A 27,531-nucleotide genomic window follows, 5' to 3' on the forward strand; every position below is an offset into this window, starting at 1 on the left:
TTACAAAAAAGGGAGCCATTTCTTACGATTTCCAACCTGTTTGCTATTCACCAGTTTCTTATAACTCTCTGACTTTAGAAATCGAGGAAAAGAATCCTCGGCCATAAGACTATAGATTAACTTCTGAGCCTCATCAAAACATTTGAGAGTTGGTTCAGCAATATTCTTTGAGTAGAGGTCCCTGGTACTGAAGTCAATGTTGATCTGTGGAAATAAGTTTGCATATCATTACATTAGTTTAGTCAAGGAATACATGGTTTATACAGTTGGTAGATACACATATTATTTGAATTTTTTTTCTAAACACAAAGTCAATCTGATGCACAACAGCAGAAAAAGTCATACATTTTTTTCCTGGAATGTAGAACACATATTTGGTTTAATTATTTTTCTTTTCTTTTCTTTTTTCTTTGTGTGATCTTTTCATATTTTTAATGGGAGGACAGTAAAAAGATGCTCATTTGGGGAAGCAGCCAACAGCAAACTAAGGCATGCTGGATGTGAAGAGACCTACCAGAGACTAAAAATTAACCTGGGTGGCTCAGTAGGTTAAGTGTCTGCTTTTCGCTCAGGTCATGATCCCAGGGTCCTGAGATCAAGTCCCACATTGGGCTCCCTGCTCAGAGCGGAGCCTGCTTCTCCCTCTCCCTCTGCCCCTCCCCTCGCTGGTCCTTGCTCTATCTATCTCTATCTCTCTCGTGTGTTCCCTCTCTTTCTCAAATAAATAAATAACCTCTTTAAAAAATAATTATTTTTCCTAGGTAGAGAGGGTTGGCATTGGCAGAAAACAGAGGCAAAGCCTTATTTTGAGATTATAAAAAAATGGCAAAGGTGAAAAACAAGATATTTCATGATTTTAAATTTATTTTCCCATAAATCCTTTTTTTCTAGTACTTTAACCCTAATACCAATAGTATATTTTCCAAAGTCAGAACAAAAACTAGAATTCAGTAGGTTGGATTCTACCAACACATTCCCATTCTCTATACTTCCCCATGTTGTTTCCCACACAACATTGCTTTTTGTTCTAATTTGTATTTCTTTTTGTTTGCCAAAATAAACCAAATAACATCCCCCTCTTCACTGACTCCCATGCCTTCCACAGAATATACCTATATGTGTGTGCATGTGTGTGTGTATATCCTTGTCCCCAAACCACTACCATACACGAATATCCTCATCAGGGTCTAAGAGAGATCTATTACATTGGAACACACCATTCATCTGCAAATCTGTAAAATGCCCCAAACCTTGGGAAGATGCTTGTCTAACTCTATACATATTCCAGGATATATTCTGCGAAGCAGAAAATTTCACATCCAAGTTGTCTAATTTAAATTGAAAATATTCATGAAGTGCAAAAGAGATTTGAATCTTAGAATTAAAAAATCAAGAAAAGCAGGTGCTATATCTGTCTTATTCATCCTTCTATTTTCTGGCACTTAGCAGAGTATCTGCCACATAATAGGCAATCAATAAATATTTGTTGAAGAGAATTAAAATGTCTCTTGACAAAATGGGGAAATTGTAAAAATGCCATAATTTGGGGGTCTGGTAAAAGAAAGACTATAAATGACAATTCATACTTATTGAATTGAGGTTAAAAGAGACAGGCAGACCTATAATCAAGCTTTTCCTCAGCTATTTACTTGCTATTCATATGGGTGAAACAAGTTCTATAATTTCTTTTAATCTTTGATTTCCACGGTATAATAGAGAAGAGTAATAGCATCTATCTTAAAGTGTTTCAAGGACTAAATGAGATAAGTTTAATATCAAAGTATTTTAATATTATTATTCTAGGAAGAAGAGAAGAAGAAAAAACTTTTAATTAGAAAAGAATCAGAAAAAGGCCACTCTTTGTTCACAGATGTTTTCCTTCTTAAGGGATTTCAGCTATTCAGTGATCCCACATCTGCACCTTTATTTCTCTGATCATCCTCTTACGTCCTCCATCAAAGTTCCAGGCCAAATGCTACAACTCTCTGAAGGCCTCAAAATCTGGAATCAATTTCTCCTTCTTTATAAAGGAAGATGGTGGAGGGCAGTGGAAAGACTTTGGGATAATTTTCTAACCTGTGCTCTAACCCTTAGTACGTTGGTGACCTGGCTTGAATTAGTTTAATATTTCTGAGCAATCCTTCCTCATCATTAAGCTAGGTAGTTCCTGACTGAGTTTTTATAAGAATTAAAATAAAATGATCCTTGCATTCATGGATTCCACAAATATTTATGATGATCTATTATGTACCAAATGCCTTCTATACTTGGGAAATGATAACCAACAACTAAATAAATAGCATTATTTTAGAAATAAACTTGAAGGATGAGAAGAAGCTGGTCCTCTAAGACTCTGGGGGAAAACATTTCTAGCAGAAAAAACAACAAATGCAAAGATGCAAGAAAGAATTCGTTATGTTCTGAAAAGCCACTATGCCTGGATGGCTGGAATATAGAGTGTGAGAAAGTTCCTGTAATGAAATTTGCCTACAAGTCTTGTAGGGCTTATGTGCAGTGTAAGGAGTTCTTATTTTTCTACTAGAAGCAATAGGAAGACCCTGAAGGGTTTTTGAGGAGGGAAGTGGCATGATGACATGGTATGGACCTAGAATACTGCCTGACTTGTAGTGGGGATCAGTGAATAGTGGTTGTTGTCAAGCCCTTGAAGAGTTTTTTAAACATCTAGGGTAGTCTGTTTCATAAATCCTATCCTATGTTGTGGGGATATGGGAATAAATGTTGCCTGTTTTCTTCTTTAGCTGTGCCATTAATTACTAAGTGGCATCATCTGCAATTTGCTTAAATTTGTATCCCCCGTAATAGTAAATATAGCAATTTATCTCACTGAGGCATTCATTCATCGGGGGAGTATTCACTGACAGCAGGGCTGGTGTGTGCCTAGTCCATGGTTTGGCTTATTATTATTTTAATCATAACTGAACACCTGCAATAACTCCCCATTTCCTATTTAAAAAGTCCAAAGCCTTGATTTTGGCATTCATGGCCTTTACAACAGAGTCCTAACTTACACATTTTGTTTTCTCCTCTATGTGTGCCCTGTATTTTTACCAAGCTAGACACTTCCCCTCAAGTTCCTTGTATTTTCCCACCTATGAACATCTTTTTCATACCATCCTTGTCTACCTGAAAGTCACTCCTCTCACCAAGTCTTTCACACACATCTTTGATGCCCTGAGGCTACGTTCAAGTAATATTTACCCTGTGAAGTTTACTCATGGATTCTTTCCTTTTTGGATCTGTCAAAGGATTTTGTGTTACTTAGACCATATTTACATTTTGTGCCTCCTTCTCTATGCCTTGTGCCATGTAAGGACTCAACGAATATAGACTGCATAAATGAAGTGAAAAAACGTTTCTATATTTGTTAAAAATGATGTTTAAATTTTAAAGGGAACTATTCCATTTCAACATGTACTGGTAATCAATGTTATTTATTAAAATAGATGACGCTTGTATTTCTGACTTATCCCTCTCATTTTTCTGACTTGTCTGTTTTCCGACCAAGGAACTGCCAACATCAGCCATGATAGCTGAGTGATGAGCAGATATACTAATCTCAGGAGATAATTTGTAGTCTTATGAGGCTGTGTCTTGGCAATTCAGCTTAATGTCAGTGACAAAACATCACACCCACATGTTTGTATAAATGTCCTTATTTTTCTCCAAGTTCTTCAAGCTCGAATCATAGGAAACATCTCTGACACCTCTTTTTCCTCTGATCTCTCTCTCCCTATTTATTCCCTCATTTGCCTTTTATTTTGTAATTTCACAATGGCTTTTTTCATTCTCACTCCTATTTCTCCAGTTCAGCCTTTTATAATGGAATCTCTATCCCAAATTCTGAAATTTACCTCTAGTTTGATATCTCTTCTTACAATGTCTTTCCCTTCTGCACATGTGAAAGTATAACTATATCAATTTCACCAAAATATCACTTTCAGCATATGAATATTCAGCTGAAAATCCATCATTCTTTATAACATAAACTGTAAATATCTTACCTTGGCATTTGAGCTTCCTCGCACTCAGACTTCAATGTGTTGTTTCAAAATCTTCTACTTTCCTTAGCAGTATATATAAAACTAGTCTACTCTCTGTTCCCAAAGCAAATCTTGTACCTAAAGCTTGTTTATGTTGTTTTCACCATCTAAAATCCCTTTCACCCCCACAGTTTCATTCTGTACAGATTTTCCTTACCCTTTATCATTTAGCTTAAGTTGAATATCCTCTGAGAAGCCTTCCTTGGCCACAGAAGGAAAGTCACTATAATTTCCTTATCATTATACATTATTTTGATTTAGAAATCAAGAAATTTGATTTCTTGCTTAAATAAATTTAGATACAAAGGCTGCTGCTAGCATTAATTACTCAATCTGATTATCAGAGAAGGAAGATTTGTCACTGCAAAGGGAATTTAATAGTTCATGACATGGAATTAACTTGTTTTTAATCTGTTGTCTTTTCCCTATTTCTTTTGCTAATTCCCTTTTTCTCTGCATGCCCCTCAAATATGAGCAAAGCAGCTATGCATTCTCTCAGTTCTATCCCAAGTCTCATCCTAGATTTTTTTCCATTTGTTACCCTGTCTTCTTCCCTGGCTAAATATCTGAACACTGGTATTATCTCTAAAATAATCATAATGATATTTAGGTATGATTATTTTAACTGAAAATAATAATCGTTATTATTTATTAACTATTAGTACTGATACACTGTCTTTCTATGGTTACTTTATGTCACCTATACACAACTATATGATATACAGTATTATTATTCCCATTTTTCTGGGAAAAAAAACTAACACATATCTGAGAAAGTAGGCATTTTATTTGTAGTCATTCCTAGAATTTATTTATTTGAAATATCATATTGAGTAGATGCTTAGGAATTGTGTAAAGGATCTGATTGTGTGAAAAATACAAAGGTGATTAAAGTGCAAAATTAATCAAGAAGACAGATTTTGGAAAAGTAATCCAAAAGAAAAAATAGGCTTTCTGAAGGAAATGAGATCTTAAGCAGATCTTTGAATTATTATCATGAAGAGATAGATTAAGAATGGAACTTGCACATGGGCAGGTAAACCAAAAGAAGCCCAGTGGGTTTTGAGAGAAGGAAAGGCAAGAACCTGGAAAGGAATCAAGGTACCAGGTCATGTGGGACCTTGTGTAGTTCTTGTTAAGGAATTTTTACTTAACCTGAGAGCAATGGGAAGAATTTTTAGTAAGGGCATGTTGTAAACACATGTTTGAAAAAAAATCCTATCACTGGATGCCATGGGTATCATAGCAGGTGTGGATAAAAGGAAGAAAAATGAGAAAACCTTACCAAAAGTTCAGGTGGACAGTGATGGTGAATTTGGCTGTGAAATGTCACAGGGAATTATGGGAAGTGCATAGATTTTAAAGATACCTAGAAAGTAGAATGCGTGGAACTTGTGATTGAATAGTGCACTAGGATGAGGGACAAAATCTTGAGGAATGGCTGGCTTTTAGCAATATTCTGAAGAATGAGATCATAGAAAATGCTGATGGATTGGACATGGGACGTAAGTGGAAGAAAATCAAGGATGACTACCAATTATTTATCCAGAGCAAATAGAAGAACAGAACTGCCATTAACTGAGATGGGGAGACTCAGGTAGAAGAAAGTTTTGAACAGAAAATCAGGACTCATATTTGAATTTGTTAAGTTTGAGCTGCCCTTTTAAAAATACGGGACCTTGGGCACCTGGGTGGCTCAGTTGGTTATAAGTCTTCCTTTGGCTCAGGTCATGATCCCCTGCTCTGCAGGGAGCCTGCTTTTCCCCCCGACCCTGCCCCACTCATGCGTGCTCTCTCTCTCTCTCAAATAAATAAATACAACCTTTAAAAAAATTAAAAAATAAAAATATGGGACCAGAGAAAATCACTGGGAGAATGAATGTAGGCAGAAAATGAAGGGGATTGCTTTCTCTCATTATAGTGTCTGTTGGGTTATGAGTCACAACAGTAAAAGAAATTGCTAAATAGCAGTCAGTAAGGAAGGAGGAAATCAAGTACTAGGAATCAATTGAAGATAGTATTTCAATTAAGAGAGAGTGATCAAGTTTGTTAAATGCCCACTGAGAAGTCAATTTGGGTGAGGTATTAGAATTAGGCTATCAAAAGTGTCTTCTCTTTTCTTCTCAAATCCCTTGAAATTTCAGTAACTGGAAAAAAAGTGAAAATGTTAGACCTAATATATGTAGAGAGATAGTTAGATATCTTTAAAAGAATCACTCCTGGGGCCATGTCTGTGAGCTACATCTTCAACTTTGCGTAAATCTCAACTATGATTTTTGGCTGGATTCTACCAGAAGATACATGGATAAATTTCTATCTCAAAAAGTAAGACAAGAGATGTTGAGCTTGGAGTAGACCAAAGGTTAAGATCTCATCAGGAAGTGACCTTCTAAATATGCAACCTTTCCAGTGGTATGATGTTGAGTCTTGGGAGTTACAGGGAAGCTTAGACTTCACTGAGTGGTCAAACTCTTAGGTCCAGAGCCTGGGCTGAACAGTGTATCGGTTAATGAAATAAACAGAGTTACATTACTTACTAATATGATAGCTACTTGCATTTTATTTGTATGGATACACACTTTAGTTTCAAGGATTCTGAGAAATATATTTCCTTTGCTTATTTTTTCAGAAGATTATGAATTATCTTGGATATCTGAGCCCACTGCACTGTCAGGCTCAGAAAAGAATTGTGATTCTTACTGAATCTCTGACAGTGGAGATGTCATCACAACCATCTAGAGGCTTTTAAATTCTGTCAGTTTTGAAAAGACCTTGACACAGGTAACATTGACAGCAATCCATTGCATTAAAATGACTGCCTTCCGAATGATGTTTGGGGTAGTTGTTTAAAAACAATTTTATTCTAAAGACCCAGAATATTTTAATACTCATGGGATATTGTTAACTACAAGGTATGGCAGTCAAATTCCTCTTTACTTCACCAGCAGTTTTAAATCCTTTTGGTTTCCAACAAATTATTTTATCAGGAAGAATACATTTTAAAGGGTACCTGCTGGTTTTCCCGTGACCCTCCACTCAGCTTTCTATATTTTTACATAATTTGAATGAAACGTTTTCAATTGTGTTCTCACATTCAAATTAGATAGCATTTTCCTCATCTAGAACGTATAGTGGAGCAAGAGACTGTCATTATGCACACGTTGTGTGCATGCATATGTAAAACACCTTGCTAAAATGGAGCAGGCAGCCTCTTAGACCTCATTCACAACAAAACTTAAAAATTACTATTCAAATTAAAGCCGCCTATAATCATGTTTTTGGTTGCATAATTCTATTTAATCACCACCAACACCTCTTGTATTACTTCATTTTTGGCATCATTAAAGGAAAACGAATATCCTGAAATATCTTCTCAAGGGTGGCTATTAAAATTGAGAATGGCAAAGTCTGTAACATCTTGAAGGAATCCATCCCTGCACAGGACTTCATCCTTTTGCTCTTACTGGTTTTAGAGACAGAAATCAGTGACACATGTTGGGGGGTAGTTTTAACATCTCAAACTGGGCAAAAGAAACAGAAGAAATTATAACACATGCAATCACACAAGTTGACAAAAATAGATGTACATAATGTAGATGGATAATGTATATGGATTGCTAAAAATAGATGTATGTGAGCAAAAGCTATCTGGAATAGCTGAGAAGGAGTCCGATCGACTGGTTTCATTTACCAGCCCAAACATGCTAATCCAAGATTAATTTCAGTAGCACAGAGACCCACAGAAGTTCAAAAAACACCTGAGTGTTTTCTTTTCAAGTTAAAATGCAGCCCCCAGTTTTTCAGAGGGCGAAAATGCTACTGCAGATTATTTAGAAGAAGTACTCCTGCAACTCTTTCCCCTCTTAATGCCATAGTTGAATCTAAACTTCGTGGTTTAAGAAGTTATACAAAGAGAATATGAGAAGAGAAATAAAGCTTTTGATAGAAAGGAAGATAGACTCTATGTGCCAAGATAATTTTATACTTTTGCCTTTAGCATAAACATCAAGGTTCCCAGGCTATATTACAAACATTTAAAATAAATAGTAGATCTGGAGAAAGGAATTTGAAACCTGAGAGCATGGGCTGTGGGTCTCTCCTCTCATGACCCGTTGTATCTTTATGAATGCAGGACTCATTATTTTTTCTCTAGGGCTCAGTTTCATTTTCCCCTGTGCAATGTGGATGATTGCAATACCTCCCCAAGACAGTGGTCATGATGATCAGATGAGATAGTCCACGTAAAAGCATCGTGCAGAGATGTCACTTACAGTTTCTTTAACTCTGTTTTCCTTCCTTTACCTCCCTTCCTCCTACCCCTTCTCGTCCTCCTTGATCTCCTCCTTTTTCTCCTCTCTCTCTCTCTCTCTCACGTTTTTGAGGCCCTTTATTTTATTTTTTTTATTTTTTTTATTTTTTTTTTTTAAAGATTTTATTTATTTGACAGAGAGAGACACAGCGAGAAAGGGAACACAAGCGGGGGAGTGGGAGAGGGAGAAGCAGGCTTCCCGCTGAGCAGGGAGCCCGATGCGGGGCTCGATCCCAGGATCCCGGGATCACGACCTGAGCCGAAGGCAGACGCTTAACGACTGAGCCATCCAGGCGCCCCCAGAGGCCCTTTATTTTAAGATGAAATAAATAAGGAGGAGGAAATTATTGGGATCCAGGAAGTGCAGTTGCCTCAGTTTCCCCTCTGAGACATACTGTGCTAGGCTTCCTTCACTACGGGACTAGCCTCCTAGGCACTGGCTGGTCCTTTACTTGACTTCCTCTTTGTCTTCCTTTCCTATCCTTCTCTCCCATTATGTCTAATTCCCTCTATACTCCCATTTCCGGTCAAAGCTCACAAATTACTTCTTTTGAGATACATTTTCTCATCCCCCTAGAATTGGATTTTCCTGTTGCATGCTACACATCACCTGTGTTCCCTACCATGACTCTCATGAAAGTTTATTGGATTACTTTTTAACTGGAGTCTTCCCCTCCAAATGGTTAGCTTTACCCACCCAGGGACTCTGTGTTTTTTCTTATCTGCACCAGCATACTTCCTGGCATATACTAGACACTTCGTGATCAGTGAACCAAAAGTTAGGAAATTAATAAATAAGCAAACTCATTATATCTGGAGATGATACTAGAGTTGGGGGACACTGTTGATAAGCAGCAATTTGTGGGGTCGGATAAAAACATCCACATGTTGGGAAAGTGGCATTAAAAATGCAAAGAAAACATTTGAATCTAAGATGGAGAATACAAAATTGGCATGAGAGTAATATCAAGACATGCTTCCAAATGCCCATTTTCATGGGCCTCTTTCTACCAATAATTCATATATTTCCTTTCCTTGAGATTCCATTTAAAGCTAACCTTATTTAAAATAAAGACCTTATCTCAATATCTTGTCTCACTACTATCCAATCATTATATCCTTCTAGGTATAATGCAAAGTTTCCTCTGTAAATTTTTTTTTTTTTGCACTTAATCATTTGTTGTTTTGCTCTTTTTCCCTAGTTCCATAAATTTCATTTTTTTTAACCCAACTAGCTTCAAAGTTTCTTTCGAGCCAAACCATAGTTTCAACCTATTTTACTTTCTTGCATTTCCTTATCAAGCTGCCTAGTTCACACAACATATTGCATTATACTTCAGTGTTTTTTTAATCTGTTCTCCTGCCTAAACTGAGCTGCCCTTTCACGGAGGTACTTTATCTTATAAGGAGGTGAATAGTAGGCACAGAATAAGCATTTGCTGATGTGAAATAAAATATGTCAATAAATAACATTATACTGACTTAAAAATAAAAGCAAAAAAACAGACATAGATATTTTAAAAAGTGTCCTGCACACACCCATTAAGATACCTTCTCCTCTATGACTATAGTTTCTTCTTTGTTTTATGAGTTATGGTGTCTTCACATTTAATAAATACTTTTTTATTTTATTTTATTTTTAAAGATTTTATTTACCTATTTGAGTACATAGAGCACGCACAAGCCTGGGGGGAGAGGCAAAAGAAGAGGGAGAAGCAGACTTCCTGCTGAGCAGGGAGCCAAATGACAGCAATGTTGGACTCCATCCCAGGACCCTGGGATCATGACCTGAGCAGATGGCAGATGCTTAACTGACTGAGCCACCCAGGTGCCCCATTTAATAAATACATTTAAGAATTAAATATTTCATACTAATATTCTTTGACTTAAAAAACTGCCAGTGTGATAATATGCAGTTGAATTTATATAATTTTAAACATTACACTGTTGTATGATTTGGAACATTTTCTACTATCTCAGAATGACAATCAACACAAACATAAACATTTTTCTCTCTAATCACATATTTTCCATCCTGAGTAATTTCCTTTTCAATAAAAAGAATGACAGAAATATAATATAGATAAATGATATAAATAAAACATGAATATTTAAAATCTGTCAGTGTTTTCAGTAATATGAAAATATTATTTGAAGTGTTTGAAGAGTTCCATTCTGTTGAAACCAAGTAATATTATTTTCTTAAAATTCCAAATATTATGAAATGAGTGGTCCAAATTGAAGGACGAATAAATAAAAGTTTATGAATTTCTTTTACACTTATAGGTTCCTATTGTGTGCAAAGTAGAGGCACTTTAAAAAATATTGCTTGTCGGCATGCCTGGGTGGCTCAGTCGTTAAGCGTCTGCCTTCGGCTCAGGTCATGATCCCAGGGTCCTGGGATTGAGCCCCGCATCAGGCTCCTTGCTCAGCAGGTAGCCTGCTTCTCCCTCATCCTGCTGCTCCCTCTGCTTGTGTTCTATCTCTCTCTTTTGCTGATAAATAAATAAAATATTTTAAAAAATTAAAAAAATAAAAAGAAAAAATATGGCTTGTCTAATAATTTTCTTTTTCAAATCACTTAGTTAAAATAGCTGGCTATATATATACTTTTTTTTTCCCTCAGTATTTTCTTCTGAAACTACCTAGGTATAGTCCATTCAATGAATAGCTCTTTTTATCTGAAACTAGTGCTTTGCTAACGTTTTTTTATAGTGGTTGTTTTCAGGTTGAAACTATAGCCCTTATAGTGACTTGCTTAAAAAAAACAAAAAGGATTACAATTTCCTAAAAGCTGTTCTGCATGATATAAACCACAGACATGTGATCTCATTCATCATTCTCATGTGTCCTGTGTGTTATGTGCTTGCTTTTTAGATAAATTATTAGAGGGAAACTGAGGCTCAGAGAGATAAAACAGCTTACCACAAGATTACTACAGGATTTGAATTTAGGTCTAGGTATCTCTAAATTTCCAATTATCTACCATATCACACTAACTCTCTATTAGTGTAGAAACCAGAGAAAAGATAATCCTGTAAGGGAGAGGGCATAAAGTCTAGTTACAATTATTATCATTTCTCATTGAGACCTAAAAGTTCAATTTTTGTTGTTTTGTTCAGTGTGCTGTCTTTGCCTGTTAGAACAGGAAACGGAGAACCATTAGTAATGTCAACTTATAAAAAGGGATTGTTTAGTAAATTTAGTATAGTCTAATTATAAATTGTCTAATTGCATCAATTAAAAATTAAGTTATACTAGCAATTTTATAGATGAGGAAATAGAGACATGAGAAATTGAAAAGAAAATAAATATGAGTTAATAGACCTCTACATAGCATGACTTTGCCATTGTTCTTTACTTTAGGATTTTCTATCAAGAAAATTAGTTGTAATTTTGATTCTTTATGAGTCACTTATACAACTATAATTGAATATGGAAAAATAGAGAATATTCTCATATAAATCTCATTCTTGGATTAATTTTTTTACTTGTGAAAATCATGTTTTCCAGCTTCCATATCAAAGATATGACCTTGTCTTATTAAGTCTGCCTACTAGATAAATCTAGAATACTTCCCACCCTTTTTTATCTTTACTACTGCCTATCCAACCTCATCCCCCACTTCTCATTAGCAATATCAAAATGTTTGTAATTTTCAGGAAACACTAGGCAGCTTTGTGCCTCCATGTTATATCACTGCGCCCTCAGTCTGAAATATTCTTTCTTCATTTGCGTCTTGATATTACTCTTTTCATGACATACGTTTTTCATGTGTGAATCACCCTGAAAATGCGTCCCTTAACTCTCCAGATTTAATCACTTTTCCAGTGTGCTAATAATGAACTTTAAATGTGGCTTTATTATTATATTGTTTATTGTGTATTTGACTGGTTTTATTACATGTCAGTCTCTCCTGCTTTGTGACTTCATTGTGGGGGCAGGCACTCAAAAAATCAGTTTAATGAGTCAACATACTCACAGTTGTATTATATTTAACATACAACCAATGGACAACAGAGAAATACCTTGAAAACTGTAACTGATACATAATATAAAAGGCAAATGCCCTTTAGTAATTTGGGAAGTGAAATTTAGTAATCCGTTGAACTGGAAACAACTAATGGCAAATAATAAGAAAGATAATGACTTTCAAATGTATATCTATATAGTTTTTTGTTTTCAGTGAATTTTGTCATATTTGATGATAACATTTTTAGATACTTCAAGGAGAAAATATAATTATTACTTGAAAAGCAGCCATAAACTTAATTATATTTTATTTAGTCAAATTAATTAGATGGACAAAGTATAAAAAGTCATACAAGTTTTATATGGTTAACTGTGCTATTTATTTAAATTATTACCATATAAATTTATTTTAGAAGAAAAGATTAGGAAAGTAAACAAAACTATTTTGTCAAAATTGATAATTTATTATATATTGTAAGATTGAATTCAGCTATAATTAAAAGATGACATTTCTTATTAGAAGACTTCTCATGCAAAATGTTTGAGAATGCTATTCTAAAACAATCACTGTTAATTAGCTGAATTCATAAAGAAGAAAAAAATCTGGCTTTCAAATCAATATCACAATAAATAGGATATCTTTAGAGCTGATTTCAAGCCCTTTTAGGGAATGACACATTAATCAACTTGACAAATCTCATATACTATATTTTCAATTTTCCAGAATTATTTATTGATTCTTAGACGGTGACTGGGAAATGAATGTTGAAATAGCTCCACAGCAGTTAAAATTCTTCACCCTCTTCACTGTCCCCCCATGAATTCCAGGCTATGCTTTAGTAGCTCATATGTGTGTAAATTTATACTAGCCAATGTATGCTGTAGTAAGTAATGTCCAATTAAAACTTGAACTATTAATACAGCCACTTTATGTCCTGGATTTTCTAAAAGTGTTTTCATTTCACCTATTCTGTTCTTTGTCCCCATAAGTGTAATAACCCTTCTCACACCATGAATCCTAATTTTGGATCAGAAAATATGATAACTATCCCCTAGGAGGAAATTGGTGTTTTGCCTCTGTAGGAAAGATGACTTGTACTAGTAGTTTATGTTTGGTACTAGTAATTCAATGTAGCTTTCTGTTTATTACTTATGCATTAAAATTCTTTGCTTATATGATATATTCAGTGAGGAGCTGAAATCATTTTATTTATTTATTTATTTTTAAATTTTATTTTATTATGTTATGTTAGTCACCATACATTACATCATTAGTTTTTGATGTGGTGTTCCATGATTCACTGTGTATGTATAACACCCAGTGCTCCATGCAATACATGCCCTCCTTGATATCCATCACCGGGCTAACCCATCCCCCCAGACCCTCCCCTCTAAAACCCTCAGTTTGTTTAGCCCATCCCCCCAGCCCCTCCCCTCTAAAACCCTCAGTTTGTTTTTCAGAGTCCACAATCTCTCATGGCTGAAATCGTTTTAAATTATAAATTGCTCAAACTTTTAATAGTAAAGGATATATGGAGATGATCATGGTTTTGGTTCTGGAAATGAAATCAAATATAAATGAATTGTTACACACATTGAACCCTTTTTTTGGGGGGGTGGACTATTATCAGTCATTCCAGGTTTCTCTCTAAGGCCCTTTCTCCTTTCCTGATCTTAAAGCAACATAGGCGGATCCTGATTACCTGAAACATTGTCTCACACCTTTGGCTATTTTTACCCTCAAAGAAATAAAGGTAAGCAAACTCTTTCTTTGGAAAGTTAAGACATTACATGCCATAATGTGGACATCCAAAATATTAAAAATGAAGAATTCATGCTGTTGGTTAGTAGTCCTATTTCCCCCCACATATTATCCTTAATTTTTAAATAAATTATTCTATTCTAGAATTCTATTCCATCTTGACCACCATGATTTATAAAAGGGAAAACAAAAGTGAACTTGAAATGCAAGAACACATTTAAGTAACATTTCTATAGGGTAAATTTTAGAGTGATTTAATCTAAGATAACGGACACTATTTTTCAAGAGTCTGTATGTTGTGCTAAGGAAACAAAAATATTGGTCATATCTGGCACTTAGTAGGTGTTGAAAAGATTTGTTGAGTCAATAAAAAATAGGATCATCTTAAGGCACTTCTATTGGAGTTTACAGACATTTCTATTTGAATACATAGCGACAATTTAATTTCCCTTTAGATGGATTAAGTGTCTTATAATGGGGAGCAAATTTGCTAGGAGATGAATATTCACTATCCTGGAATATTTTACTCACCTCTTTAGGGGCATCAGCTTCAATGAATTCAGAATAAATCATCTTGGCTTTAGAAGCAATTTTTTCTGCACTTTCTGTTTTTTTGAAGTCTTCACAGGCAAGCCAGAACTCAACATTTTCTTCACTAAACTCTGATTTTAGAAATGTTCGAAAAGCATCCAAACCAGCTATTAAATATAAAAGAAAAACTTTTGTATATCATACAGTGCAGTATAAATAACCAAAATGAATACATTGTATAATAAAGCATTTACTGGGGCACCTGGGTGGCTCAGTCATTAAGCATCTGCCTTAGGCTCAGGTCATGATCCTAGGGTTCTGGGATCCAGCCCCGCATCGGGCTCCCTGCTCTGCGGGAAGCCTGCTTCTCCCTCTCCCACTCCCCCTGCTTGTGTTCCCTCTCTGTCAAATAAAATCTATATATATATATAGATTAATATATATTAATCTATATATATATATTTAGATTGCTATATATATAATGATATATATATATATATAAGCATTCACATATATATATATATATATATATATATATATAAGCATTCACTGAGTATTCAGTGTAAATATTTATCATCCCTCTCTATATAGTTATATGTTTTTGGTTTTAGGTTTAGAAACCTTATTTTGGATCAGTAATCATAAACATAAGATATTCTTGTCTCTATTTCTCCAATTAGGTCCATTAACACATTAACCTGTACTTTTTCTTTCTAGATCTGAAACATCAAGGAGTTGTGTTTAGAGGAAAGTCTTGATGGCAGTTACTTCATGGGAAATCCATGGACTTAGTTTTCTACACTTAATAAACTAAACCCAAATCAAGTAATTATGTTATACTAACTTCAGAGTAAGAATATCTTTGTTGCTATGAGTTGGTGAGGAAACAATTTGATGCTGAGGAGTTAGATTGTGTGGGTTTGGGCTCAAGTCAAAGAAGGAAGGACTGGCATTTGTTAATCTTGAGTGAATATATTGGCCAATTCAAATCTCTAAACCAAGAAAGTAACCAGCAAGATACTTGGTGTGACTTGGTGTTTCTTCGCTTTATGTGGTATTAGGCAATTTTAAGTCAATAAAGCAAATGAATGAGCTTTTCCCCAGTGTTGCCTTAAGTAAAACATTGATGTCCCCATTCTCCCTCATGGTACCTGCTCTTACTTAGCCTGTGCATGGTATTTTTCTCCTGCTCCCAGGTATTCTCCTGAGCATGCGTTTCTTCAGAAACTTTAGGCCACTTACTTGCAGGCTTGTTTACTTTGCCTCAATTAGTATGTTATTTCTTTTTTTTTTTTTTTAAAGATTTTATTTATTTATTTGACAGAGAGAGACACAGCGAGAGAGGGAACACAAGCAGGGGGAGTGGGAGAGGGAGAAGCAGGCTTCCCGCGGAGCAGGGAGCCCGATGCGGGGCTCGATCCCAGGACCCTGGGATCATGACCTGAGCCGAAGGCAGACGCTTAACGACTGAGCCACCCAGGCGCCCCTCAATTAGTATGTTATTTCTTTTAAATTTAATAACAACAGGTAGCGCTTGCAGCCTGTGATTCCCATAGGTCCCACTTCTCCCCATTACTTGACTTTCAGCCAATTTTTTTTTTAAGGTTTTATTTATTTATTTGACAGAGGGAGACACAGCGAGAGAGGGAACACAAGCAGGGGGAGTGGGACAGGGAGAAGCAGGCCTCCCACTGAGCAGGGAGCCCGATGCGGGGCTCGATCCCAGGACCCCGGGATCATGACCTGAGCCGAAGGCAGACGCTTAACGACTGAGCCACCCAGGCGCCCCAACTTTCAGCCAAATTTACATGTGTATTATTCCTATTTGAGATTAAGATTGTTCCTTTCTTTATTTTCCTCATCAAAATGTGCCCTGAAATATTCTTCTTTAGTATATCTAGAGCTCACTGAAGAAGGTAATTCTTGCTAAATGAGTTAGGGATGAGTAGGGTTGGCTAATTGGATTTAAATAAAAAAAGAAAATCAAACCAACAAAAAAGGACAAAAAAAAAAAAGATTTGGTTATCTAATTATTTTTATAACACAAAAGGTATTGGGGAGAATTGAGAAAGAAAAATATATCAGTCTTTGACTAATGAAAATTTAAGCTTAACATCAGGAATTTTTAAAATAGTGTAATTTTGAGGGGATTGGTAGCATGAATAGTTAGTGTTGCCTGCAATAAATATATATATCTTAAAAAAAAGGATTGTGCTTCTAGTTAGAGAGCAGGTTAGAAAGGTCATTATCACATCCCCACAGCTGAATGGACTAAGGTAGTACCTTGAGTTCGTATTATTTGGTTTCACAGATTGTACCTGCCTGAGGTCAGTATCTGTTTATAAATGAGACTGTGGATCTCTCTGAGCAGGAAAATGTACATCAGCACTTTTGCCTCAGGAGGGATTTGCCTTCCAAAACATTGGTGACTTTCTCTTCCATCTGCCACGAGGAACCCTTTGCATTTGCTCAAAGCAGCTCTTCCCTGACTGCATACTCAGAGATCTGATCCTTCTAGTGCCAAAGTAGGGACGAAAGAGCTTGTGGAGAATCAGGGGAAAGGGAAAATAAACTAGTGGAAAAGAAAATGTAAGAGAAAGTTTATGGAAAAGGGACCAAAATCAGCTATTTGCAGGTTGCTGCAGGTGGGAAGCAAGGTGATTTCAGGGAGAGAAAATAGAAAAGGCTTCAGGGAGCAAGATAAAAGCATCTAAAAACATTGGGAAATTAAAAATAGATTTAATATTTTTTTTATTATTCGAAATACAGTTGAAATAACAAGTCATTGCAAAAGGTTATCAGGTACCAATTAAAATTCTCAGTAGAAATATTGGAGAATGTGGATGTCGTTAATATGTGAGCACTATAAAAAATTCAATTAACTGCACATTTATTGCATTTAAAAATACATCCAAGAAGCTTCTGTGACACAAATTTAGGTTATAAAAATCTTCTTAGTAACATTCAATTAAAATGTCCATGAGTTTTGTCTGAACAATGATGAATTTGAGGGTTCAAAACAGAATTTATGCTAAAATCTATTTTATAGAGAGGATAAAGTATACTTTAATGGTATTGAAAGAATACCATTATTCTACCATAAGTTATAGATTCCTGTCTGGCAATATTTTATATATGTGTCATTAAGGCATATGAGGCTTCCTCCCACTGAGGATTACCTAAATGTATCCCTGAGAGATGGGAAGTTAGAGATGAAACTTATTATTTTCTCACATCCTGCAATTTTAATGAAGGACTACTCGGAGATAATAACTATTGTCTTTTCTCCCTCTCCCAACACTCAGTTCGGGACACAATGAAACAGAATAAACAGCTAAAATGAGCTAGTTATCTCTGTCTTGGACACACTATTTTATTGAAATACGCTTCTATTCTCTACATACAATTTGAATGATCAAAAGATGTTATGTGACTTTGGAATAATATGTTACATGCAATTAAAATGATATTCTCTGAGGGCACTCTCTACAGAATGGAATGGCTACTGGTTAGGCTTAACAGGGGCTGACAAATGGAATAAACACTAGGTGTTGAAACTTACATGAGAGCCAATGCACAGTACCTGCAAGACATATCCCCAAGTTGACAAAACAGATAATTTGGTGAGTCATTTAGCTGTTCAAAACATTAAAAAGCATTTTCTATTTCCAAGCTATTTCTCTGGTATTATAAAAAGCAAAAACCAAACATCTGCTCAAATGAATCTACAACTCTTCTACTTTATGTGGGCATGAAATAGAAAATCTCAGCAGATATGCAGATGAAAGCATTTGCCTTCAGCTCAACATCTTCCATGCCTCTGTTCTGTGGTGCTGTCCCCTAGAACTCCCATACTCCAGCCAGCCAACTCACCACCTGCAGAGATACTTTCTCGAGGCTTCTAGTAAACCTGATCTGTCCCACTGGTTATACACTTAAGTAAAAAAGAAACATGCCATTCAAAACTTACAAAAATGCAATTCCATGTCTTTGATGTCTTTAGTATATGTCCTTAGTTGGATTCTAGGAGTGATGTGGATTATTTTATGTCTATGCTTTAGGAATTAATTATTTAAGAATCATAAAATCAGAATAATTTTGTCTAATTCAATCTAATTTTTCATATGAATAAACAGCTATGAAGAATTCCCCCAACTTTATTATGTTTTAAACTTTTCTAATCTTCTGATATTTATTTTACAAATTTAAAGTAGAAATTCCATTTGATTAGTACCAGCAATATTAATTATTAAACATATTTTAATACAGGTCTCTGTAGAGCCATTTTTTTTCCTGTATGAGATACAACTGAAATAAAACTGCTGCAAAACAGAATTGTCTATAACAGAAACAGAAGTTCCAAATGACGACTTTGAATCAAATTATGGGGTATTTTATTTATTGAAAATCAAATTACCTTATTGAGCCAATATTAAATAATATAAATACATATCTACACATGTACATATTAATACATTTAAATATGTTTTTGTTTTCACTAAAAATTAGAATTTCAGTTGAAATAAATACTTAAAACTGTTTTTAGCCTCTGAGACCTGACAAAACAAGTGATTTATTTAAATTTTCAACTTTTCAATAATTTGTATGTTTCTTTCAACTTGTAATAAGAATAGCCAATATATATACATCAAATGATAATGAGTCTAAGAAAATGACAAATTTCTTAGTTCCTGTTTGGGATTTTCTTTTTGTGCTAATGTTTGGATTGCTATAATCATGTCGTATTTTAGGTCTAACCTAATTCCGTTGAGATTTGGGACCTATATTCCATTTAGATTTGTGTGACTGTTGGGAATCTTATGCTTCAAATATTGATCAAACTCATATTTTATAATAACTACAACTTTCAGAATTTAACGATTTACTTTTAATCATTATATTTTTAAACTTAGTCAGATCTTACCTTGGTTGGTTAAAAGTGTGTCCATATTTTCAGACCACACCATTGTTTCTGTCGTTGGTGACCTGTAAAAACAACATCTACGCTTGACAATAGCATTGTGATCTTTTTCTTCTATGACCTATAGTAATATTTGAGTTATGCGTATTTGTTGAATTACATAATTTAAAAGAGTTTTGCACCATTAATCAAACTGCAAAAGGTCAACAAAAATTGTATAATGTTTTCCACAGTGCACAGCAATAGCAACATAGACTGGGATATAATTTGACATCAGCAATTATTTATTAATCTAGCTTACAATGTTATTAATATTTGCAAATTCTTACATTCTAATAAAGGCACAAGAGAGATATTGCTCATGGTTCTATGAAGTATAGTGGATTTCTTCTCAACTATAAATATATTGATTGTTAATTTATGTGGCATTACTCTGGTCTATTCCCAAAAAGTTGTCATGATAGCAATAGTGATGAATGAACTATTTTCTAAGTTTTCACAGCATATAAAATTATCCATGTCATAATTAGGTACCTCAAAAAAGTTTTAAAAACAGTTTCAATTAAGGATTTCTAACATGTGATGATCTTAAAAGTGTTTATTTATAGTATTTTGAGAAGGCTTTGCCCCACTCTGAATCAGCCTTTATTTCTCCTTAGACTGGTATGCTTCCAGTTCTGGGATGATTTATTTAAATCTAGGAATCTGTCAGGACAGAGTAATATCTTTTCCAAAGCAGTCATAAATTTATAGACTTAAGTCTTCTGAAGAAGGTATACTTTTGGGGATGTGATGTAGAAATAGTAAATCAGGTTTAAGATATAAAGTTTCTGAGATGCAAATATATCATGCATCATTCCCCTTAATAAACTAAGATCCTGACGAGATAAGCTCCCATCCATAGAAAGCATCTGCTACCCAGAAAAAAAATCTTAGATTATGTAGCTGTTGTGTGCAAATGACTTACTTATGGAAAGGGATGAGCTAATTTAAATTTTTTTATTAAAATGATGATAAAATAGAGTCTCATATTTAGTCATTCTTATAAAATTTTACCTTTGCATATCAAGGTGATTGATCTTAAATGTGCTATGTGAAGCGATCTCTATGCTTTTATATTGTATTACTTCTTGTAATTTGCTGCTGTTTTTATTATTTGTGTTGGGATTGATTGTGCTCCCTTCTGCTGTTGCAGATGTGATTGTGTTTTCAGATAATAATAGTTCTCCTTATAGAGGGTACATAGAGGGGGCTCTGTGACTGGAGATTCATTTTACTCTCTTCCATTACTTACATTTCCTGTCTGAAACTTTCTTCCCTGATGGTGGACAGCTGATTTTCCTTTCTCCCTTGATTTACTAAATCTTAGGGATGTAAGATTTTCTGTGAAATCATTTTGAAATAGTGGTTTTTCATTCAAACGGACATTTAAATAACTGTCTCTATTTGAAGATTGGTATTTGGTGGTTAATAGAGTATTCAGATTGCAAAGCAAACCACTTAGTACGAGTGAAATATATGTTAATGAACAGGGCAGTGAGGAATTGTGAGCCCAAGCCTGGCCACACACTACAACCCTCTTGAATGAGGAATAGCCACCAAAAAAACCACACAGAAAACCAAACAAAGCAAAAACCCCTGAGAAACAATCTAGGCAAAAAGCATTCAGGGATGAACATACATTTCCCTGTTGTGTAAGGTCTCTGATGATAGGAATAAATACTGTTATTTTCCACTACCAAGAACGGTATTTCTGGTCCAAAAATGTTTGTTGAACATATAATCAAATAATGAATGAATGACCAAACCCTAAATATTGGCAGGTATTAAAAAACCTTCAATGGAAGCAGATCAATGGCTTTCAAGATGCTGGCAGGTGATAGTGATAAGAAGGCTATTGAGAGTGAGAACTGAATTGCATTAGCTTCAAAGGGTGTAATTAATGGTGGAAGGAAGAGGAGACATGATGTGAAAACATCACCGGGGAGCGACAGACCACTGTCCTCACTCTCATCCCTGAGGGATATGAAATTGGAGAAAATGGATAACATCCATTCTAGAAGGCATCAAGGTTAGTCATGTCGTTTAGGGAGAGCCAGATTTTGCTTACGCCAAAAGCAAAAGGGAATATTCAGTGAAAACCTTATCAGATGTAAAGGGGCCTTTGAGGAATGGAAGTATTTAAATAAATGGTAGCTATTCTTGTTACCTTCATTAATGTAGGAAAACTGTACAAACAAAGGAAGAAAACAAAGTCTGAGGAATGGTGTAAAACCAAGGACAAAAGAAAAATTTTAATGTTTTGAATTAGAGAGATATACTAGAATATTATTTTCTAAGGATAGAGAATATTATAGGTAATAGAATTAGAGATACTTGGATATTCCAGTATTACTTAAGGCCCACCAAATGCCTCATTATTATAAAAGGAAAATCTGCCTTTCAGCTCTCTGAAGAAATATCCCTGCTGGTGTGTGACAAATCCCGGGATGCTTTCGGCTCACTATTTTCTAACCAATTTCAAGTTTGACTTGAAAGGTTCAATTTTGACTACCTAATATGATGGGAGGTCAGTGGAAATGCAGTATTCCCTTTTCTGGAGCTAGGCAAGATGCAACTATTTAAAGGAATAATGTTCTTAATTTGCTGTTTAAATTTTTAAATTCTGGGTTGATTGTATATTTAGAATTCTGTGGAAGAGTAAATTATTGTTATATATGAATGAACTGAAATAATATTTTTACCAGCATCAAAATGTTCAACAATGCATTGAATGTTCACAATCTATACCACACTGTGCTAGGCATGTCATCTACTTTGCCTTATTTAGTCTTGTAAATGACAGTCTGTTTTAATTCTACATTACCAGTGGATAAGGAGCCTCAGAGATGCTAATGACCGGTGCAATATCTTGCAAGTACTAATGGACAGTTAGAATTCAAACCCAGGTGTGTCTCCTTATAACCCAAACTCTTCTTACAATCCTTCCTAGGATGAATGAGGCAACACACATATGCTCATACTTTGCTCATGTTTTGGAACATTTAAAATAAATACTTTGAAAATGCTTTTTCTGTAATAGAGTTTATTGCATTTCATACAAATATTTTCTGTAAATAATAGCTAAATTGCAGTAATCGAGTACTCAACAGAAAGTTTTCAGAAGAGAGATTCTTAAATCTCATACGTTGTCAAGTGAAAATAGGACATTTCTCATGTCAGATGTGAGAAATATGTTTTATGTTTTAAAAAATGCAACTATACAAATGTTAAGAAAGAAACTACTGAATTCAAATTGGGGGGAAAAAAGAAGGTGGCTGATTTAAAAATGTACTGATTTGGTTAAATTTTACTTGGTATGTTTGACCTTAAGTAAATGGATAATGTACCACTCTATCATTTCTTTCTCTTTCTTTTAGTTTGATTTTAGTTGTAACTCTGACAAAGGTTTTGTCTGACTCTTCTCATCTGTGACTGTGTGTGCATTTCCTGTATAATTGTGAGGCATAATCAGAGTAACTTTTCATATTTGCCATGAAAATTCACCGTCTATCTGGAGCCAAAATTGCACTTAGTGTTTCATGGGGTTTTGGCTGATTTCCTTTCTGTTTCCTTCATTAAGCGAGCGCCATCAAGGCCAGCAGTCCCGACATTATGTGTCCGGAGAAGAGCCAGGCCAGATGGGAACTGCGTGAAAGCTACCAGTGATCTTGCTAATTGTGCCAGCTAGAACCAGTTGTACTGCATTAAGAAATGTGGAATCCAACAACTTAGCTGTTCACACTCAATTAGCAGTGTGCTGGAGAATGGGAAATTCAAGCAAGGGGTCCATGTGCCCCAGGAAATGATAGCTGCTTCCTTACCCAGCATTTAATATCTGTTTTCAAATTTCTTAATAAATATCGCAATAGTGAGTAATTTTTGCAAGGAGAAATGAAGGGGGGGAAATCGGAGGGGGAGACGAACCATGAGAGACTAGGACTCTGAGAAACAAACTGAGGGTTCTAGAGGGGAGGGGGGTGGGGGGATGAGTTAGCCTGGTGATGGGTATTAAAGAGGGTATGTACTGAATGGAGCACTGGGTGTTATATGCAAACAGTGAATCATGGAACACTACATCAAAAACTAATGATGTAATGTATGGTGATTAACATAACATAATAAAAAAAATCTTAAAAAAAAGGATCATATGTATCTTTTGTCTCAAACTCTAACACTTAATAATTTTGAAAAGCTTCACATAAAAAAAAAAAAAAAAACTCACTTTTTTTCTCCCCTGCATAACCTTTCTTTATCTTGGCAAATATAAAGAATTAACTGCAAAAGCAAGTCATGAATTGTTGACATATTTTAGAAAAGAAGAAGAAATCAATAGAGAAAGGGGAAAAAAATAAATCAGCAAGAAAGACAAAAATTAGCATATTTATCATAAATGAAGGAAACAAAACATCGAGACTAATGAAGGCTCAAGTGTTTCATTTGTACATCTTCTGAGATTAAAAATAGCTTTAAACCGCAACTCACTTCACTGGCATTTTTCTTTCCACTGTCTGTCACAGATGATGCCGAATTTCTTTTTCTGACTGATCTTCAAGCTGAAGGTAATGTGACAGCAGGAACATTACAATTAGTATGCAAATACCTATCCCCTGGGTTACAAATTGGCATTCTTTAAATCATGCTATGCTCAGCTTTTTTCGTTTTGTTGTTAACTTTTCACTGGTCAAAACGCTTAAACTGCTAAGTAACAAAATAACTCTTGGAATAAATGTGACACTTCTCGGAGTCTGTGGCATAACTGAAATGAATTCCTTTAGAAAGTTTGGTTTCTAAAGTTCATATACATCCATTTGCCAGACAACTATTGTTCACATGAGGTTAAATCAACTCAGAGAGAAAAGTATATAAAATTTAATATTCATCTTTAGGTCTTTCTTCTGTTTAAAAGATCATTTTTTTCCCCTTTGTTCTTTGATTTTTCAGAAAGTCTAAGGAAAACTCTACTTTGAATACACTTATCTTCAACAACTATGTGCGTTTAATTATTTTCACAATTTTACTCGTGGACAAAAATGTTCTAGTACAAGACATATTTTTTCAAAATGTATGCACTTTTTATAGCTTAATAACACATATTTCTCTATTTCTTTTAACCATGAATCTCATGGCAATATTTCTTTTTGCAATGCTGATGTTGAAGGTAATAATGCTTGAATATATTTATTGAAATAAAGTCCATATATTGGTGTTTTTATTTGGAGTCAAAGTTTTGTACAGGTAACCCCATGCTTCATCAAGCTTTTATCTCAATATAACAGAGTTCTTCAGTAGTAAAATTCCACCAGTATATATTTATGACCCTCAAAGTAAATTTAACACTCCTGAAAGATTGATGATTTTCAGGGTGGGAGAAAGAAAGGAGTCAGAAGACCACAGAAATCTGCTTCTCCCTGATTTAGCACTGAAACAGGCCCATTTAGTTGATCTATAGAAATGCCAAAGGGCACCTACTAGGCAAGTGGCCCTGGGCTAATGAGACTGACAGAAGTAGAAGAGATGACTCAGAAAGTCAGTGTATCATTAAGAAGGGATGTCATCAATTAGCTCAATTCATTTTGTTAATTCAAGCACCATTAAGCAATGTTCTTATGTTATGCAAAAACTGAATCATTAAGCATATTTAGACTTTTTGTTTCACTGGGGGGGTATAATGAAGTACTAACTTTAAAATATATATTTGAACATGTACATTTTAGAAAAATTAACTGTCAAAATTTAAAGACCCTCTTGGTAAAAGCCATACTAAGTCTGTAAGAAATACAAGCCAAGAATAGGCTTATTTTATATTAAAACTTTAAAACAAAAATTGTAAATTTCTATTTTGAGTTCAATGCCGTTGCAAGCATGCTCTTTCTCATACATCCTTCCACATAACACCCACTCATTATTTGTGTAATGTACACTGCTTCTCCCTTTCCCCTCTCCCCCGCTTGTGCTCTTTCTCTTCTCTCAAATAAATAAAATCTTTAACAAAAAAAACCCCCCAAAACCCAATAATTGAACATTTAAAATGTATCAGGAACTTCTTAAGCACTATCTCCCTGGACATTATTTTATGAGAGAGACAATAATTTTGTCCCCATTTTACATATGAGGAAACTAAGACTCAGAGAGTTTAAATAACTTGCTTACATTTGCACAGTTGGAGAGTGGTAGGGAGAGAGAGAGGTAGAGTGGGGGGACTTGATATTTGAGCATTGGTGATAGTCACACCTGTGATATTTAGTTTAACAAGAGAAATAGCACAGGAAAATAGAGCAGAGAACCAAGGGCTTGCCTATTTATTTATTCAATAAGTATTTAAATACTTTAATAACTTCGTACGTAGAGTAATGCTTACCTGAATGGGGGAAGAGGACAGCACAGTAAGTTCAGAAAAGGCTAAGGATATAGAGTGGTGTGGAATTTCCTTTAAGAACACTGTTCATAGCATTTTGGGAAAAAGAAAGGATGATCAGGAGTGTCAGATAGCTAAGGGAGGTTAAGAAGAATGAGGAAAGAGAAAATTTGCCAAGGTGGTCATTGAAAAAACAAACAGGATCAACAAAGTTGAGATTAGATGGATGATACTTCACAACAAAGTTGCATTGATTCTTTTTTTTTAAATAAAATAAATTTTATTTATTTATTTGAAAGCGAGAAAGAGAGAGAGAACACGAGCAGGGGGAGGGGCAGAGGGAGAAGCAGACACCCAGCTGAGCAAGGAGCCCGACCCCCAGGACCCTGAGATCATAACCTGAGCTGAAGGCAGCCGCTTAACCGACAGAGCCACCCAGGCGCCCCAAGTTGCTTTGATTCTTAGTCCACATTATGTTTCTATTCAAATTATAAGGAAAAAGGAAGAATTTTATTATTATTATTATTATTACTTTTCCAATTGTTTTTCTGGATTTGTATAAAAACAGTTTCTTTGGAGACTACTTTAAAATGTAAGTTTCTTTTTTTAAACAAAAGAGAAAATTATATTTTTCAATTCTGCTTTGCTTCAAGTTACGGCTATATGAGGTGCAATTTATAAAACAATGAGCCTGAGTTTGTATGGTTCATAAATTATTTCTGAGAGCATTCTAAAGGAGAAGTTGGAAATGTTTTGAGCAATGGCAACACCACTGAAATGTGTCTGATCTCCCAAAGTGTCTGCTTAGAAATATAATGTTCATTTGGATGTTTAGTTCTTTGTATGCTTGTTGACAAATCAGTCACATTACTTGCTAGTCACATCTCATGTTGTATGTCCTGAATGTACTTTCTTTGTGTTATCTTAGAATACCAAGTCACTGATAGTCAAAGAAACATCTGCTTCAGTAAAGTGAAGTAGTTTAGAAGTTTAACAAGCTTTCCGATGCAAGCAAAAATGTTTTTCCTATGTTTTAAAAATTAAATGCCATTTTACATTTTAATGGATTCATATACTTAATTAATTAGGATTAAATTTGGATAGTTTGAAATGACTGGAGCTAAAAGTGTTATCTAAATCAAAAGATCAGCTTTTCTCTCTTTTTTTTTTTCAGTAAAGAATATTTAACTCCACATTATAATCTCATAGTCTTCATAATATCTGTTCATTGATTCTTTGCAGTTTTTCTTTACTCCAGCTGAGATTTTTAACAACATAGAGGTAAATGACCATTTAATTGACTTTCCTCCCCCATCGTTCAAATTTCTGTGTTTCCATCTTGTACACACGGCAACTATTTGACTTTTTTCCGGAGCTAAACTTCTTTGCTCTACTATCTGGTAGCGTTCCCTGTTCAGTGCAAAAAGATGTAGGGTAACATAGCTGTCATGAGAGATATTAATAAAATTAGTAATATGATTTATAGAACACAGTTGCAACTGGAATCTATATACCTCTTTGGCCAAAAATATTTTGTTCACTTTTTGTGGCCCAGGAGAATATTCAAGACATTTTCAT

The 27,531-nt window shown here is 34.8% G+C and overlaps 1 protein-coding gene across 1 annotated transcript; it reads right to left on the reverse strand.

Annotated features, from left to right (window-relative positions):
• Positions 1-24,091, reverse strand: RGS21 (regulator of G protein signaling 21). The gene is made up of 4 exons (XM_036106153.2): positions 24,081-24,091; positions 19,560-19,636; positions 14,636-14,802; positions 1-204 (listed from the first exon to the last, which is right to left on the reverse strand). The coding sequence occupies exons 1-4, from the start codon at positions 24,089-24,091 to the stop codon at positions 1-3; spliced, it is 459 nt and encodes a 152-aa protein (XP_035962046.2).
• Between the last annotated feature and the right edge of the window lie 3,440 nt (positions 24,092-27,531).

This window comes from Halichoerus grypus, chromosome 7 (genome assembly GCF_964656455.1).
Source record: "Halichoerus grypus chromosome 7, mHalGry1.hap1.1, whole genome shotgun sequence".
NCBI classification, from domain to species: domain Eukaryota; kingdom Metazoa; phylum Chordata; class Mammalia; order Carnivora; family Phocidae; genus Halichoerus; species Halichoerus grypus.